Raw genomic sequence first — 18,214 nt, forward strand, 5'->3', positions numbered from 1 at the left:
GTGGGGCTGGAATCGGGGGGATGAACTGGAAAAGTGGATGTAAAATCTCTATTTTTCGTGTTCCCGCAGCTATTGATCTGTCCAGAAGACAGATTAACATGGCGCCCGCCGTCTGGTGGCACTTGCAGAGGCCGAAACTTATCGGTTTTACGGAAGTTGCAACCCAGACTATCCCTGTCCTTGCTCTCGAGGTTGCGGGCGGGCATGTTCGTATTTTGTTTCAATAATACATTCTGAAAGAAATAAACGTTCTCAGGCAAATATGGCATGACGTTGTTCGTTTTTTTGTTTGTTGTTCATTTCGGCCTGTGCTTTTCAACAATAATGAGAGCTTTACTCTACTCAACAATAATGAGGCCCCTTATTCCCCTCCGGGCAAGGGGCCTCTTGAGTGGGACACCAGGGGTGCATTACCGTTTCCGGTCAAGAGCTGAAGGGCTATTCTGTCCCATCGCGAAGTGTCTTCCGGCTATCATTCTGGTGGTACGGGGTGGGACCTCCTGGTCGTTCCGGAGGTCATTAGAAGGATATATCATATCATATTGTACCCATCCCTGACATGGGAGGCCTTCTGATCCACACGCTTCTGATCCGGGGCTAACCGATCCACGGTTAGCCCCGGATCAGCACAGGGACCCTCAATGACGCAACAACATCCCTGATCACCGCAGGCAGTCCGATAGTTTTCACATAGACTACAGTTCCATGGTTTTTACGTGTTCTTTATAGATATCGAGTTCTCCTTGACCATAGATTGCAGATGAAATGGGGTTCACAGTCTGTATTAACGTGGCTAGCCCATGTTCGTCCTATAATGCTCAAGATCCTGTCAGAGTTGGTTACTGATAAGAAATTGCGTAATTTGGTGTTGAACACGCGTGCTCGCAAGTCATAGCAATAACAGCCTCGACGCCCTGCGTTGCAGCATCCAGGCCGTGCGGAGTCGGCCTTGCGGATATAACACTAAGTGATGGCCAGTAAGTAAACAAAAAAAGTGACGCATCTTAAGGGAGATGGTTGGTGAACTAGGTAAATCGGCATGCATGTTTAATGCCGTGCAAAAGTAAGCCAACTGCAACCTTAATCTGAAAAGTGGTGGGCCAGTTAACATTGCCCCCCCCCCCCCCACCCCACCTTGAAAAGTGGGGGAGGGCCATGGCCCCCCTGCCCCCCCCCCCTCCCCCCTGTTCCTATGCCCATGACTGCCATGGTGGTGAGTAGGGAGTCAAATGAGATTTTTCCCGTAGAAGTGACTGCTTCAAACCCAAATTCTAAGCTACTCAGAAGCTTTCCGACAAAACTGGCATTTCTGATCAAATCGCACGCTTCTGATCTGACAATGAGTGAACAGTATAAAAAGCTGTGATATTGCCCTTAATTTGCAAATTTATAGAAAATAAAGGTGGCGCATGGCCAGTGTTTCAATTTTATCACATTGGAGTAGAAAGGTTTGCTATCATGAATAGTTGTACTTCGTGCAACGTTTCATGGCAGGCAGAGACTGTCACTAGAATGCAGTTGACTGCACATTACACGTCACAACTGAGGCCGGTGTCACGGCACGACGTCACGACTCAGACCAGCGTCACGGCACGACGTCACGGCTCAGCCCGGTGTCACGGTATGACGTCACGACTCAGGTCGGCGTCATGGCACCATGCTTCCCGGCAATGGTTATAAGTTTCTTGCGACGGGGGAATTTCGGTTTTTAGGTCAATTGCGAGCCGTCAGCAGCCGAGACTAATTGGTATACATTCGCACCAAACCTCAAAACACCGACGGATATATCCGCACGCCCGATATCCGTCCGTCTTTTTAGGCCAACCAGCATAAGCACTATCATTTTGATGGACTTCCTACTTGGTAAATTCTTGAAAATTACCTTAAGCAGCAACTGACTTTCGTTTTGTTGCTCGCAGCTGCGGTTTTTGCCCCATTATGGCGGTGTACTGTCAGAGCAAGAGTGAATCCAGGAACGAAGATAAGGTGGTCACTCTTCCCCCCCCCCCCCCCCTCCGTCCCTTCCTGCATTCCCCAACACGGCAAACGTTGAGCGAAAAAATAACTCATTTCTGGACTTCAGAGAAGTCCTAAGAAACCTTTACTGTGGGAACGTTTGTTTACATCACTTTTTCAGCCAGGTACGCAGCCAGGACATTCGTAGGGAGGAGGATGGTGCGAACCTCAGTGAGCACTCATCGCAAAAGAGCCAAAGTCGCCGATGGTGCTGGAGTAAAAAAATGTGGGCAAAAGGGGGAAGCCTCCCGCTCTCCCTGTAGCTGCGCGCCAATTTGACGCCAAGTAATTAAAGGGGCTGATGATGATCTTGTTGCCTTACATTGATTGCGAAACACTTTCTTATACCGATCGATAGATAACGGATAGTTTGCTTAGTCACTTTTGTGCCATGTATGTCATATTAAAAAGCCCCCAATTTATATATAAAGCTTAGCTCGTTACTGCCCGCTGTGTGGCTTCCCTTAGGCTGCCCTGGACCAGGTAGTTGTCTGTGTGGCGAGTTTCGATGTTCGCCGCCTGGCCTCAGGCGCCTACACAGCTGACGGTGCTACGCGCTGAATTCCAATGACACATGACATTGGCTGGCGGCCGCTATATAAGACGCCACGTGCGAAGAGACGGGCATCCTTCCATTGGGCTCCACTCAGCTGACACCATGCAGTCTCTGGTAAGTCAGCTGGAACGAACAACGGGAAACAACGCTAGGCTAAGGATGCGCTTTATCGCTTATTGGCAGATGCCGGTATATAGTTGGGGGGGGGGGGGGGCTTTTAAAAGATCGGGTAATGTGACTTTCCAGACGTTTTGAAGCCCTTAGTTATGTTCTTGAAATGGTCAAGCCTACCTCTAGTTGTTCATACATAACCGTAATAAACTCGAGAACTAGTCCTTGGTGCGTGCCACTTGAGCAACTTGTTCAGTGCAATATATGGTGCTTAATGAACACGACTGCGCACATGGACAAGCGAACTTTCACACCTGTTTTCAAGACACCACCGCTCTCTCACTTTTTTCCTCCTTCCATGCTTGTATCATCGACTGTGAAGCACAAGGTACCCAGAAGTCTGCTGAAGGTCGTCGGGAACAGTAAGGTTGTGTTTTATAGAAACCACACCTCCTCCCTTCAACCAAATGCATGACTTTCCACTCCTGCTGCCTGGTGACCGCGCTCACCGTCACCTCCGGCCCGCAGGTCGCCTTCGCCGTGCTGATCGCCGCTTGCGCGGCCCAGGTGCAGTACCCGGCCGGCGTGTCGCCCGCCGCCTGCCCCAACTACCCGTACTGTGGCGACGACGCCAACACGCTGGCCGCCCTCAACCTGGCCCGCCTGGCGCCATCTGGCGCGCCGCTGGCCCGCGAGTACCCGGCCGGTCTGGCGCCGGCCGCCTGCCCCAACTTCCCCTACTGCAACAACGCCGTGCTGCCCCAGTACACGGGCCAGTATCCGGCCGGCGTCAGTGCTGCCGCCTGCCCCGGCTACCCGTACTGCTAGTGCCGAACACGCCCGCTGCGCACCGCTGCAGTAGTGGTAGGCTGGAGCGGCCGCCGGCCCGTTGGAGGTGAATGGAGGAGCTGTGAACACTTGCCAGTTGGTGGGACTGGAGCTGTGTACACTGGCCAGTCGCTGAGTGCTGACTGGAGCTGAGTGCACTGGCCAGTCCGCCAGAGCCCTTTGGAGGAAGGCGAGGCGATCGAGTCTCGTCACCGAGTTTCGTCCACCGCCGGGCAGCCGAACGCCGCCATCTTGCTTGTCACGGTGTTGACAGTGATGACCTGTGCTGAATGATGCTCGGACGCCTCGGATATGATGAATGGTGTTTATTTTTCTACAGACGTACAATACAGTTGCGGAAATGGTCCGGGGCTATGGGTCGGTGCGATGTACTTCCAACCGGGTGAAAGCGGCGGAGGAAAGTGGAGAGCATTTATGTTACCTTGACATGCATGGCGCTATATTGGCATTATTCAAAACCTATTATCCCATAAGCCATGCGGTAATCAAGAGACCAAGAGAAATTTGCTGGTCGGGTCATTCATATGTGGCGTTCGTGAGGAAGGTTGGCAGGAGTGGGGGGGGAGGGAGCACAGGGTTGACAAGCGGCCGTCCGATGGGGATAGCCCCCCCCCCTCCCAAGGAAAAATTCCCGTATATGCCGTAGTTGTTCCCGAAGGCATGCATATATATAAATGTATGCATGTATATATATATATATATATATATATATATATATATATATATATATATATATATAATAGATGCATATAATATATATATTATATATGTTATATATGCATATATATGCATATTAGGGCATATATATTATACACAGTTATATACATAATTCCTCTTCCATAACTGGAATAGAAGCTAGACGCTCCTACGAGATGAATTCTGTTTGATATTTATGGTCTATAAGTTTAAAAACCATGCGTTTACGAGTGCATGAAATAAATCGCCGGTATTTTTCATTATACAATGATCCAAATGAGTCTTCGTAAACCACTATAACTCAGACACTTGGTCAAAATTTTGGTCTCGGTTGTGCAGAGATATCAAGGACTCCGCGAAGGTGGATTGAAGGTCAAACAGGCCATCAGTTTGTATCAACGAGGCCAAGGCCATGTTTGCTTCGAAATGTTCAGCACTCAAAATCGATTAGTGTTTCGAATTATATAACATGGTTTTGAGCATGCGCACTCGTATTTCTTAACACGAGCCCGGGTGGTCGGCTGGAAACCTTTCGCTCGTGTGGGGGGTCAATTTGACCCCCAGCTGAGATCTCGAGAACTAAGGAAGCTAGAAAAACCAAACTCGCAGGGTGTGTTGACCTGTACGTGAACTCACTTGGGTCAAATTTCCAGGTGCTTAGGACATGACCTGTGGGTCAAATAAGGTTAAACAAGGTCAAATTCCAGGAGGTCTCCGAAGTGCCCCCAGAACCTAGATCACAGTTTCTAACCAACATGTCACATGCTTATTTAAGGTCAGCAATCTTGTTTGACATTTTGAAGGTCGTGATGGCCTCAATCATGCAAGACTGCCTGTGATCAAAATCAAGACTGTGACAAGACAAGACCGAGACTGTGACCAAAGTCATACAAGTTTTGCGTTTGAATGGGCAATAAAGATTACGGTAAGCGGTATGTTCTTAAAAACAAAATGTTTACCTGGGTCATTTCGGGATAATGTTCTCTTCTGACCTGTACGAAGTCTATGAAAGGTGTAGAATGTAGTTGCTGATATCAATAAATTCGAAATGAGGACTAGAAACTATCACATGCAACAAGCCTTAAAGTAATAAATAGTTTTGTTCTGACCTTGGCCTGTCCTTCATACCTGACTTAAGGTCAATGTAATTTGCTCATACAATTTTGGCATTTCCTCAAAAAGCATCCTAGAGATGTATGGCTTCGTTTAACACTCCGTTGTTGCATCAGATTGAACGATTCCCTAGAAATTGACTTTGCTGATACTATGGCCTGATTTGGATCTGCCATAACCAACCAACCATAAAACCACAGATCAACGACCTTGCAAGATACATCTAAATGTTTGATACACAGCGATCTGCTATTCATTTTGTACAGCTTTGCAAAATTTTGCGCGGATTCGCCGCGTCGTTCGGAAACCATTCTGGAAAAACCTTCGGGGGTCAATTTGATCCCCACTCAAGTCAAATGAGCGCGTGTTAACAAAAAACCCAACGCCAGGTGTTGCGGGCTCCGTAGGTCGCGCAGCGTCGGCCCGCGGTTAAGGCTAGGTCGTGGCCAACAGGTAGATGAAAATGATAGCGCATTTACAAGAAGAAGATTCGAACACCTTAGGACATAAAATAGCACATGAAGAGACATTTTGTGCGTATATTTAAACAGTACAGTTTTAGATTGGTGCTTATAACGGAATGACCTTAACAACACCGCGAAATGGTGCTGGAATTTGGTGGTGGAGCTGGAAAAAGGAAAGATAGGACCTCCATTTTTCGTTCGTTTCGTAGAACCTCCATAAAAGACTTGCCCAGGCTAACCTTTGGTATGTACGAATCAAGTCTGAAGGCATTCAAGGCCATTATTTTACGATGGCTATTGTTACGTGCACTGCACGCACCCCTGGCGTTTCCTACCTGCAGTGAGCAACGCTGTTCCGCTTGGCGGAAGCTGCAAACCGAAGCCATCGTTGTCCCTACTAGCAGAGATTGCGGTCGTGTCCTTCGGACTTTACGACGCACTCAGCTGCTGGCGCTATATGGCGTCGCCTGCCTCTCACCCTGACAGCAAGGGCGGGCAACGCGCGGAATCGAGTCCCGTACCTCTGGTTTCCCGGACGCGCAGTGGTTAACGCAGGCTACACTATCGGCACCCAGCGCCGCAAGTTCAAACCCTTTGATGCTATATGTTTCATCAGTTGATTCTGCCAAAAAAATGAAAGTTTTCAATCAAACTTTTGCGTTTGTTTTTTTATAGCTCATTTCAACCCTCTCCATTCAACACTAATCATACTACTCGTTTCCTTCCTGGAAACGGGTCCCTTTCAGCTGCACATTACAGGACACATTATTGTTGTCGGTCAAGGGCTGAAGGGCCATTCTGTCTCACCGCCGTGTGTTTTCCGGCCGTCATTCTGGCAATGCGAGGTGGGATCCGTTATTGAACCGGAGGCCCCTAGAGGGATAGATACATCGTATCACATTGGTCCGCTCCCTGACGCGGGAGACCTTCTGACCCGCGCAGCTGACCCTGGATCTATGTAGGAACTCTCATTGATGCAACAGCATTCCTGATCGCTGCATGTGGTCAAATAATTCCCACATAGACTCCAGTTCGGCGTAATGAGCCCATGCTGGGCCCGCCGTTTAGTACTGGAGGCCCTCACAGACAGGGCTCTTTCATTGCCTGAATGGGAGCAGTCATCATAAGTTGACATGCTTGCTTTCATTGCCAGGGGGCCCCAACCAGCGTAAGAGGCTTCTGTCATTCGGGGCTCCCGTGTCCGTCCCCGTTGAACAAATATTCCCCTGACCGATTCGAGGCCCCATGTTGACACAAAATGCCATGTTAGGCACTGTGGGCCCCTTAGCGATACAGGAGCCTGACCGATGTAGATCACGAGCCTGGCCTTGTTCCTACTTGGAAAACTGACCCCAGATATCAGACCACACGGGGCCGATTGTTCGTTGTTGGTGACCTCTGGCCTAAATAGAGGATCGCTTTGTCTCAGGCGAGCCTGTTGGAGCAAGAGATTCCTCTTGCTGACATTTGAGATCCCGGCCCCAAGGGCGGGATTCTTTAATGTAATCTACAATCATCACTTCCCACCCCTCAGTCTTCCAATCGGGCCCTTGGTCTTTGGTCTCGAGACCACTCGGTCCCTCTTCGGGTCTCCTTAAACAGCGTTCCGGCTTGAGGCCACTTGCTGCCGCAAGGACCTCTGGTAGGCGCCGTGGCGCCTCATCGACACAGGAGCCCCCCGTTGTGTTAGGGACTCCGAACATCGCTAATTGCGGGCCCCGGCCTCGTTCCTGTTTGGGGAATGGGTTTTTCAAGGGCTCATATGGGCATAGAGCCGACCGTTCGCTGTTCGTGGTCTCTATCCGAAACTTAGACATCCGCATTGTCTAAGGGGTTCCCCAAACGGTGCCATAGGGGCCATAGGACCCATAGGTGCCACGGCCAACTGTGATGGCCGGTGCTCCATCAACGGCCAACTGTGACGGCCGGTTTCGTCATCACGGCCAACTGTGATGGCCGGTGCGTCATCACGGCCACTGTGACGGCCGGTTCGTCATCACGGCCAACTGTGACGGCCGGTTCATCATCACGGCCAACTGTGACGGCCGGTGCGTCATCACGGCAACTGTGATGGCCGGTGCGTCATCACGGCCAACTGTGACCGGCCGGTGCGTCATCACGGCCAACTGTGACGGTCGGTGCGTCATCACGGCCAACTGTGACGGTCGGTGCATCAATCACGGCCAACTGTGACGGTCGGTGCATCGTCACGTCTAACTGTGACGGTCGGTGCGTCATCACGGCCAACTGTGACGGTCGGTGCATCATCACGGCCAACTGGACGGTCGGTGCATCGTCACGTCTAACTGTGACGACCGGTGCATCATCACGGCCCCAACTGTGACGGCCGGTGCGTCATCACGGCCAACTGTGATGGCCGGTGCATCGTCACGTCTAACTTGACGGCCGGTGCATCATCACGGCCAAATGTGACGGCGGTGCATCGTCACGTCTAACTGTGACGACCGGTGCATCATCACGGCCAACTGTGACGGCCGGTGCGTCATCACGGCCAACTGTGTGGACGGTGCATCGTCACGGCAACTGTGACGACCGGTGCATCATCACCGGCCAACTGTGATGGCCGGTGCATCGTCACGTCTAACTGTGACGCCGGTGCATCATCACGGCCAACTGTGACGGCCGGTGCATCATCACGGCCAACTGTGACGGCGGTGCATCATCACGGCCAACTGTGACGGCCGGTGCATCATCACGCCAACTGTGACGCCGGTGCATCATCACGGCCAACTGTGACGGTCGGTGCATCTCACGGCCAACACGGGCCAAGTGTGACGGCCGTGCATTGCTACCCCTGGGGACTGCTCTGAGACGATATGGCACTAGCGTTGTTTTCATCGCAAATGGCTTTGGCTTTCCGCATCTTAAGGCGGCAAATGTGTTGGAAATAATTCTTATTATTAACAATGCATCACTCAGTTCGGCGGCAATGACGTGCTGAATAGCGCCGTCAGACTAATTACCAAAAACAACAACGAAAACAACAACGTCGGTGTGAGCAAACCTCAGGCAAAGCTTCTCAGATTCTGAAGACGCAGGCATGCTTCCATGCGGAAATGGATGTCAGCTATGGAGGACATCGGAGTATCTCAGATACCAGTTTGTTTCCATACGGATAGCGCCGAGTGGGCCACTCCCGCAGCTGTGGAGACGAAGACGTCGTCTGAGGCCTACGCACGGGAACCGGCGCCGGTGCGCGCTTTCGGAACATCAAATGTCCTCCCGATTGAGATGCACCTCAACGTCGACCTGCATTGGAAAATGCCAAAATGTAACCCTTCACAAACGTTCACGTTTCACCGCTATAGATCTCCTACATTTCGACCGAAAATGCTTCCAACTCCAGCAGTCCCCAAGCTGTGTCGCATGATCACTGTTTGCAAGACAAATGACATTTTGACGCCAACTAACTGAAGTGGCCGATGATGACTTCTATGGTTTACATTCATTGCGAACCACTATCCTATATCGACCGATGGATAACGATTAGTTTGCTTAGACACCCTTGTGCAATGTTTATAGCATTAACAGCCCCAATTAATATGCAAGGCTTAGCTCGTTACTGCCCGCTGTGTGGCTTCCCTGAGGCTGCCCTGGACCAGTTGGTTGTCTGTGTGGCGAGTTTCGATGCTCGCCGCCTGGCCTCAGGCGCCTACACAGCTGACGGTGCTACGCGCTGAATTCCAATGACACATGACATTGGCTGGCGGCCGCTATATAAGACGCCACGTGCGAAGAGGCGGGCATCCTTCCATTGGGCTCCACTCAGCTGACACCATGCAGTCTCTGGTAAGTCAGCTGGAACTAACAACGGGAAACAACGATAGACTAAGGATGCGTTTTATCGCTTATTGGCAAATGCCTGTGTATAGTTGGGGGGCTCTGAAAAGATCGGGTAATGTGACTTTCCAGACGTTCTGTAGCCCATATTTCTGTTCTTGAAATGGTCAGGTCTACCTCTAGTTGATCATATATAACCGTAATAAGCTCGAGAACTAGCCCTAGGTGCGTGCCACTTGAGAAACTTAGTCAGTGCAATATATGGTGGTTAATAAACACGACTGCGCACATGGACAAGCGAACTTTCACACCTATTTTCAAGACACTACCGCTCTCTCACTTCTTTCCTCCTTCCATGTCTGTATCATCGACTGTGAAGCACAAGGTACCCAGAAGTTTTCTGAAGGTCACCAGGAACAGTAAGGTTGTGTTTTATAGAACCCACACCTCCTTCCCTTCAACCAAATGCATGACTTTCCACTCCTGCTGCCTGGTGACCGCGTTCACTGTCACCTCCGGTCCGCAGGTCGCCTTCGCCGTGCTGATCGCCGCGTGCGCGGCCCAGGTGCAGTACCCGGCCGGCGTGTCGCCCGCCGCCTGCCCCAACTACCCGTACTGCGGCAACGACGCCAACACGCTGGCCGCCCTCAACCTGGCCCGCCTGGCGCCGTCTGGCGCGCCGCTGGCCCGCGAGTACCCGGCCGGTCTGGCGCCGGCCGCCTGCCCCAACTTCCCCTACTGCAACAACGCCGTGCTGCCCCAGTACACGGGCCAGTACCCGGCCGGCGTCAGTGCTGCCGCCTGCCCCGGCTACCCGTACTGCTAGTGCTGAACACGCCCGCTGCGCACCGCTGCAGAAGTGGTAGGCTGGAGCGGCCGCCGGCCCGTTGGAGGTGAATGGAGGAGCTGTGAACACTTGCCAGTTGGTGAGACTGGAGCTGTGTACACTGGTCAGTCGCTGACTGCTGACTGGAGCTGTGTGCACTGGCTAGTCCGCCAGAGCCCTTTGGAGGAAGGCGAGGCGATCGAGTCTCGTCACCGCGTTTTGTCCACCGCCGGACAGCCGAACGCCGCCATCTTTCTTGTCACGATGTTTCACCAATGTTTGGCAGCGATTAACTGTGCTGAGTGATGTTCGGACGCCTTGGATATGATGGATGGTGTTTATTTTTCTACAGACGTACAATACAGTCGTGAAAATGCTCTGTGCCTTTGGATTAGTGCCAGCGTCTGATGTACCTGAGGTACCAACCAGCTTCATAAACTCAGGGGTGACGCTTGGGTCAAAGCCTTCATTCTTGTGAATTGGAACGCTGAGGAGAAATTCGCCATCACGGTTAGGTGCATCTTGCAGAGCCATTGGTGGCAGTTGGGTGTCACGGACACGTGCGTAAAAGCGCGTTACATACGCCGACTAACGGCAGCGGCATGGCTCCGTGACGTGACAAGCTCGGAGCTGGCGTCAGGCCATCTCCCATATGGCAGTAGCGGCGGTGGGCTTAAATTAGCCTGTGGCCTAGTTCGATGTCCGATATTCCTCTATGCCAGACATTAAGTCTATATAAATATCTGATATTCTGTCGCCCACTCTTGAGCAGCAGACACCTGCGTACGCATGCGATTTATAGACACGTGACCTGGCCAAGTCGTTACAGTCGTCCCAATGACCGCAGTTTGGTTGTCGTTGTTGTTTCATTTACCGCATCTGCTCCTTGGTCAGTGGCTACTCGGCGTGTTTATTCTCAGACTGGCTGACTGCAGTCTGGCCTACGACCCTCAGACTGGCTGGCTGCAGCCAGGCTACGACCCTCAGACGAGCTGACTGCAATCTGGCCTACGACCCTCAGACTGGTTGGCTGCAGTCTGGCTTACGACCTTCAGACTGGCCGACTGCAGTCCGGCCTACGACCCTCAGATTGGCTGACTGCAGTCCGGCCTACGACCCTCAGACTGGCTGACTGCAGTCTGGCCTACACCCCGAGAACCTCCCATTACACGTGTAGACACGTCGAGAGCCACCGGCCGTGAGGTTATGGCTCCCCCAACTCGCCTTGTACGGGTAGCTGAATGCCTTGCAATGTCATCGGCTAGTTTGGCGTGTTCCTCCGTCCTTAAGAAGGAGGAACCGACGAACCGGAGGAGGACCGATGTACAGGAGGAGGACCGACTGAACAGGAGGATCGACCAAGCTAAAGCCCGAACAATTCGGAGCTGTTCCGTGTAGGTGTTTTGCTGAGCGCTGGCATGTTCCATATCCAGGCAGGATGTTCATGGAAAGCGTAACAGAATCGCCTGTGTGACAGTGGAATGAAATGCAGTGGTCTGCTAAAGACGGGAAAAAGACCAGTTCTGATATTGCACGTATATATGTACACCGTACAACACACGCATATATGAAACGGAGCAATGTTGATGATTCGCGGTGGTCACGAGACCGCTGACCACCGCCTACGTTACGACATTCAAGAAGTCAGACATACAACTCAGGCAGCTGACAAGAAGCACAAGTAGAGTGACTAGATTATAACTGACATAGTATGGCACATGTTCCGTTTCCTGTATGTCCGTGCGAGAGTGCCTCTCAGGCACAGCTCGTTGATTGAGTATGATATGTTTGCACCAGTCCTGACTGATCTGGCGGCGAGCTCCTGCCAAAATATCTAATAATATCGCGTTCAAGCCATGCGGCACCACGTGCCGGCACGGTCCAATGGTAGTGACAAACAGTAAACGAACATCACAAAATATCGACGACCGAAATGTGGTACTGAAGGCTGACGGAAGCCAGAGAACGCCAACGGCTGTCTTGTCACGTATTCATCAGCACATCGTAGCGAATTAATATCACTGACAAGAAATAGGAAACATACTAAAGCTCAAAATCCGCCGCCCACTTCCGCCGCGCCGTCCGCCATTCTCCTTCCACGCATGCTGCACACCTGTGTCCCGTCGCAGTCCCCGGCGGTGTTTTGGTGTAGTGTCAATAGTTCATATTACCACACATAGATGTCTCTAGTATCATTTTGACGTCAGCGATGCATATGGCTGTCCGCCGCCGGCAGCAGACAGTGCAAATGCGTTCATGGTAGCGAACGGCGATGACATGATTCCTCCCATGCCTGAAAAGACCATAATTCAGTCAGTCAGACATATACCAAGTATCAAAGTTCACGTAACGGTGCTGAGCAAGACAGATTTTTGGTATTCTTTCACATTTGCAGTGCTGAGGATAAAATGAAACGAAAACCAAACGAACACCCAGGTGACGCCCCATTGCCTGATCAGACACCGAAACTGCGAACCAAACTATTGAACATTGAATCTAAGCAGTTCGAACAGAACAGCGAGCACTTCTCGCAGACTCGGGAGAGCCAGTTGGGTAGACACCTTAGTGCCAAACGGTATGTATTTAGCCTTCCTAAGAACCAATCAAGATGTAGACACAGACTTCTTCATGTAAAACCGTGGCATGCACCGCGACTTCCACCGCCGAAGAAATCCCTGCTCACACAACGCCTCCCGCCTTGACCATCCCTTGCCGCCCCGCACGTACCCATGTTTGAGAACTGCGCTGCTGCCGAGCCGTAGCCGTTCATGTAGGAGGCGTGCGAGTTGGCGTTGGGCGTCGGCGTGCTCGAGTATCCGCGGGGCGAAGCGCTGCTGCTCTGACCTCGGCCGTACTCGTCTGCGAACCCACCACCTGTTGTCAGTCAGTCCGGAGCGTAGCCGAGAAGGGACGGCGGGAAGGCCGGACCGGCTGACTCGGCGGTCCGGCTCCCAGCAGCTTGTCTGGCAACACTGACGGGTTGCGCGGGTAATTGCGGCGATACAACCCTATGCGGTGGTTTTAAAGAGGCAAAACATGTTTTTGAGATATTTCGCCCGGTAACCACCGTACGTTGGCGGGTCTATCCCCTCGCCACTGTTCGTCGGCGACCTTCTAATCACTGTCCGTTCACGGTTTTACCTTCTTATCCCCCATTTGGCAGGCTCTCCTTCTGATCGTCGTCTATTGCCGAGCTCGCTTCTGACCACTTTCCGTTGGCGGGCTCACTTTCTGACCGCTGTCCGTTGGCGGGCTCACCTTCTGACCGCTGCCCGTTGGCGAGCTCACCTTCTGACCACTGTCTGTTGGCGAGTTTACCTTCTGACCACTGTCCGTTGGCGAGCTCACCTTATGACCGCTGTCCATTGGCGAGCTCACCTTCTGACCACTGTCTGTTGGCGAGTTTACTTTCTGACCACTGTCTGTTGGCGAGTTCACCTTCTGACAACTGTCCACCGGCGAGCTCACCTTCTGACCACTGTCCGTTGGCGAATTTACCTTCTGGCCACTGTCTGTTGGCGAGTTCACCTTCTGACGACTGTCCACCGGCGAGCTCACCTTCTGACCACTGTCCGTTGGCGGCGTCCGCCTGCACGCTAACAGCCAGCTGGCCGGCGTACGTGTTGAAGCCGGACATGGGAGACGCCTGGTTCATGGCTGGCGAGCGGGGAGCCGGCAGCGACAGCTGGTTGTTCCGCGGCATGCTGGAACGGCGCGCACGGGCTGTTACCCCTCGGTCGCAGCCGCAGGGAGGGCCCAACGCCCAAACCGTCGATGCTAACACGGAAGTACTTTACGGGACTGCAGTTGGTCGCTGCACGCGTCTCACTGCCGGCCGGCTAGCGAGTGACATGTCACAACTGACAGGCTGGTCACGTGAGCCAGAAGGAGAGCAGGTCAGCGGACGACATCCTGACAAAGTCATAGTTCGTAGCGAAAACCATACGGCGCAAGGGCATTCCCAGTGCCGTTCCTCCGTCAGAACGCACCTCTTCAGGAGGGCTGTGCCGGTCAACTGAGACTAGCGCATGCCCCTCCCGCTCTGCGCCGGTCAGCGTCGCCGCGCGAGGACCGCTGCTCACCTGTAGAGCGCCTCGGCCAGGTCGGCGGCTCGCTTCAGGATGATCTCCTTGGGGAGCCGCTCCGGGTCGCCCGGGTGGCGCGGTACCAGCTTCTGCAGCCGCTGGAAGCCGTAGTCGATGGTCGGCTCCGTCAGCGCTGCCGGGCGCACGGGCGTTGTCAGAGCCGGGGGGAGGTAGAGCAAAGTGTGTCAGAGTCGGGGAGGCAGAGCGAGGCGTGTCAGAGCCGGGGTTGTACAGTGAGGTGTGACGGAGCCGGGGGAAGCGAAGCGAGGCGTGTCAGAGCCGGGGCCGGGCGGGGGGAGGGTGGTCGGAGCGATGCGTATCAGAGGCCAAGCCGGAGGGGAGGGTCAGAGACGGGCCGCGGGAGGGTTCGGAGCGGGGCACGTCGCGATGCGACCGACCCACTCACGGTGACACTGCTTACTGGATCTTTTTATGCTGTTTCGGTATGCGTGCAATATATTAGATGCAAACCCTTTGGTAAGCCGAAATATGCTATCGCGAATGTGACCAGCAAATGGAGGTCCGCATGGAGATAAGCGCAAATCGCACCATCATGTTCCGGCAGTTGTATTGGGCGCAAGCACGGTCTCAAGGCCTGACGCATAATTTATGCTGCTGCTGCTAGTCGTAGCCCGGAACGAACAGACTGCAGGGATGCCGACACTTACATGCGAACCCAGCACACTGCACGGAGTCTGATGCTTGGTTCCTTCGTGTCGTGCCCCAGCATATCCCAAACGTGAGTTGCCAGCAACAGCGACGAGTCTCCCCATCTCCTCCCTGTCCCTGGTCCTAGTCCCAGCCCGTGGGCTCCGTGGCTGCTGGCGCTTCACTCACAGACGTAGACGAAGCGGCCGGGCGCGCCGCGGCAGAACTGTTTTGATTTGTAGCTGAGCGTGACCTCGACGACTCCAGGGATGTGACGCGGAGGCGTCTGCACCCGGATGGCGTGCGACGTGATGAGCTGGCGGGCACAGACGCAGGTCACACACGTACGGGTTACACGCACAGGTCCGTCAGGTCAGCAGGCTACTTAGGTCAGGTTTCTGGGATTTATGTTAAGGATGTTATTATCATTGCATTGATGCCAAGCGAACGATCATACAACATAGCTGTGGCAGTTTTTGAATGGACGAAAAAAAACAGCTCCTCAGAATTTACGATGGCGAAATTGTAATACACCTACCAAATGAAAAGAGGAGTACTTAGTGATGATAAATTACAGTCCACGAAGCCGATTCGATCTTAGATTTAGGAAATGGTGTGTTAAGCCAACGGTCGTTGTGGGAGAAAAGGAGCGCCACCATTCTGGGCCCTACATACCTCGCTCCAGACGAGCATCGTGCCGAAGACAATCTGGAGGCCGTCAAAGAAGTTGTCGCCGATGATGATCACCGTTGAGCCGCCTGTCGTCCAGCCCTCGCTGGGACTGATAGCTTTTATGCACGGCGTCGCCGGCGGAGATAGAAAACCTGAAGTTGTATGTTTTGTCGTTAGATGGCAGCAAAACGAAAGTCGGTCGGACACAGCTGGAGCAGCAGCTAGATCTGGAATGTCTTTGATCGGACGCAGCCAGGCAAAATGGGGCAGATTTCCTCCGGCTTCGCACTGCAACGCGCATCACACATTTTAAAGAAATGTGTTGGCAACACCAAAGAGATTTATCAATTCGGCCAATTTGGGCAAAATGAGCAAATCGTACAATAGCGTATCTGGTAGGCGCACGCAGCTTCAGCATGCCATGTAGGTACCTGCATAAGGTAAATAATCAGTAATGCTCATTCTCCATTACAGTGAAAGGCCGATCGCAAAATGCGCATATAATTATAAGCTACGATAGAGTCCAAGGTCGCTCGTGAGCAGGAGATCGATACGCCTGGACGTACCACGAGGCAACATTCCTGAGCTTGTCTGCTTCGACCTTTACTAGCAAATGTGAGATCCATTGATAAATATGAAGTGGTAGCATTGTGAAGCAAGCATCAAAGCTCACACTCACAATTTCTGTAAGGTGCATAATATACAGACGACAGCGGCAAAGAAGGCCACCGGCCAGTGCCTGAGACCGACTGTTCGCTGTGGCACGGGTATTTTGGGAGTGTCCCACATGTAGGGTGACCTGGGGCTCATCCGCAGTGGTTGGTTTATAAACAAAAATTGACAAATTTTGGCTGCCCACACACTTCCCAAGCATATCGTTGAAGCAGGTGATTCCAAAACGGTCAATTAATTGGACTTGACATGATAAAATCTTAAGTCAATGATCACTAGGAACGGATATTCGACATCAATAACTCGTTGAAGTTTCAGGCCAGACCACGGGAGTAAAATGATTGCGCTCTCTGAATCGTATTGTGAGCTGACTCAATGCAGTGACCGGCATGACAAAAATTGATTGTTTTCCCGCTAGCTACGTTCACTCAAGATTTGTGATCTTGGTTACGGCAGGTGCTCAATCTTGACTGCCTTCATTTCTGTGTTATGATAAGGTGTCACCCAAGCTTGCAAAGTTTTTTTAACGTTATGCAATATCGCTGTGAAACCACTTTTTGTTGAATAATAGTCTGTCACAATGATCATTAATGTCAAAGTTATCTATGACACTTGTAGCGTCAAGAGCAGGTGACAAGGCCTGAAGTGGCATGTGACAAGGCCTGAAGTGGCAGGTGTCAAGGCCTGAAGTGGCAGGTGATAAGGCCTGAAGTGGCAGGTGATAAGGCCTGAAGTGGCAGGTGATAAGGCCTGAAGTGGCAGGCGATAAGGCCTGAAGTGGCAGGTGTCAAAGCCTGAAGTGGCAGGTGACAAGGCCTGAAGTGGCAGGTGACAAAGTCTCGGAGACAAAGGTCACAGGTGACAAAGGTGAGGTTTTCACAAAGCTCCTGTACTTGATCGGTTTAGAAAAAGTTCACTAAACCATTGTAAGATGAATGTCGATAAACGGATATGGGCGGTTTATTTCATCAAGCAAGTTAGCTACCGCATTCTTCATCTTATCTATTTCAAAATGCAAACAGAATTGCACCTCCCATTAGCTTCTCTGGCTGCTGTTCCAGGGGAAAGAACAAAAATTAAAGGAAAAAGAAAAAAGTGTGTCCCCTTGAAATCAAACTAGTCAAATCCAGTGATGGGGGGCCTTCCCCACCAGGGCGAGCTATGCCAACATTGTGCCTGCCCTAACCAAGGCTTCGGCTGTGTCGTTGAAGACAACCGAGTGTTTTTCATTAAAAGACAGGGACCTAAACCAGGAAATAATTAAACTTCGCACCAAATCTGGAATGCTCACTAATTACGTACGTTGTCCAGTGTATTAGCGAGGAACATTAGCCACATAGATAAGACAGCAGTATTAGCGTTATTCTTCGGAGAAACCAGGAGAATAGAGATATAGTACGGTTGATGTTTCGGCAACATGCCTTTCTCGAAACAACAGCCGAAGTGACTGTTCAACAGAAGTAAATTCTGCTATCGTCTCGAGAAAGACATATTGCTGAAATATCAACCTAACTATATCTCTGTTCTCCTGTTTTTTTTCCGAGGAATAAGACTAATACAACTGTCTTATCTATGCTTACTAACTAGTTTAAACGGAGCCCTAATCGTTCGAATGTTAACTGGCTTATAAAAGACCGGCTATTCCCACTCGGGCGTATTTTTGTTTCACCATATGCCTGTTCGGGATTTTACGTTTGAGGTACTT

General features: G+C 51.8%; 3 protein-coding genes across 3 annotated transcripts in view; 2 read left to right on the top strand and 1 right to left on the bottom strand.

The window, feature by feature from the left end:
• The first annotated feature begins 2,622 nt into the window (after positions 1 to 2,622).
• LOC119113152 (cuticle protein 1) lies at positions 2,623 to 3,877 on the top strand. Its single transcript, XM_037237503.1, has 2 exons — positions 2,623 to 2,686; positions 3,212 to 3,877. The coding sequence occupies exons 1-2, from the start codon at positions 2,675 to 2,677 to the stop codon at positions 3,509 to 3,511; spliced, it is 312 nt and encodes a 103-aa protein (XP_037093398.1). The 5' UTR covers positions 2,623 to 2,674; the 3' UTR covers positions 3,512 to 3,877.
• A 5,666-nt stretch (positions 3,878 to 9,543) lies between these two features.
• LOC119112800 (cuticle protein 1-like) lies at positions 9,544 to 10,809 on the top strand. Its single transcript, XM_037237085.1, has 2 exons — positions 9,544 to 9,615; positions 10,133 to 10,809. Exons 1-2 carry the CDS (start codon positions 9,604 to 9,606, stop codon positions 10,430 to 10,432), a joined length of 312 nt encoding a protein of 103 aa, XP_037092980.1. The 5' UTR covers positions 9,544 to 9,603; the 3' UTR covers positions 10,433 to 10,809.
• A 1,144-nt stretch (positions 10,810 to 11,953) lies between these two features.
• Positions 11,954 to 18,214, bottom strand: part of LOC119112092 (transcription factor collier) — a 77,582-nt gene continuing 71,321 nt past the window's right edge. Inside the window, exons 12-17 of the mRNA XM_037236098.1 lie at positions 15,841 to 15,989; positions 15,355 to 15,481; positions 14,515 to 14,650; positions 13,991 to 14,136; positions 13,160 to 13,291; positions 11,954 to 12,725 (exon numbers count right to left, since the gene is read on the bottom strand). Of these exons, the coding sequence (XP_037091993.1) occupies positions 12,625 to 12,725; positions 13,160 to 13,291; positions 13,991 to 14,136; positions 14,515 to 14,650; positions 15,355 to 15,481; positions 15,841 to 15,989 (791 nt within the window). The 3' untranslated portion in view covers positions 11,954 to 12,624. The remainder of the gene's footprint in view (positions 12,726 to 13,159; positions 13,292 to 13,990; positions 14,137 to 14,514; positions 14,651 to 15,354; positions 15,482 to 15,840; positions 15,990 to 18,214) is intronic.

The sequence above is a fragment of the Pollicipes pollicipes genome, unplaced genomic scaffold (genome assembly GCF_011947565.3).
Source record: "Pollicipes pollicipes isolate AB1234 unplaced genomic scaffold, Ppol_2.1 Scaffold_7261;HRSCAF=8764_pilon_pilon_pilon, whole genome shotgun sequence".
Taxonomy (NCBI): domain Eukaryota; kingdom Metazoa; phylum Arthropoda; class Thecostraca; order Pollicipedomorpha; family Pollicipedidae; genus Pollicipes; species Pollicipes pollicipes.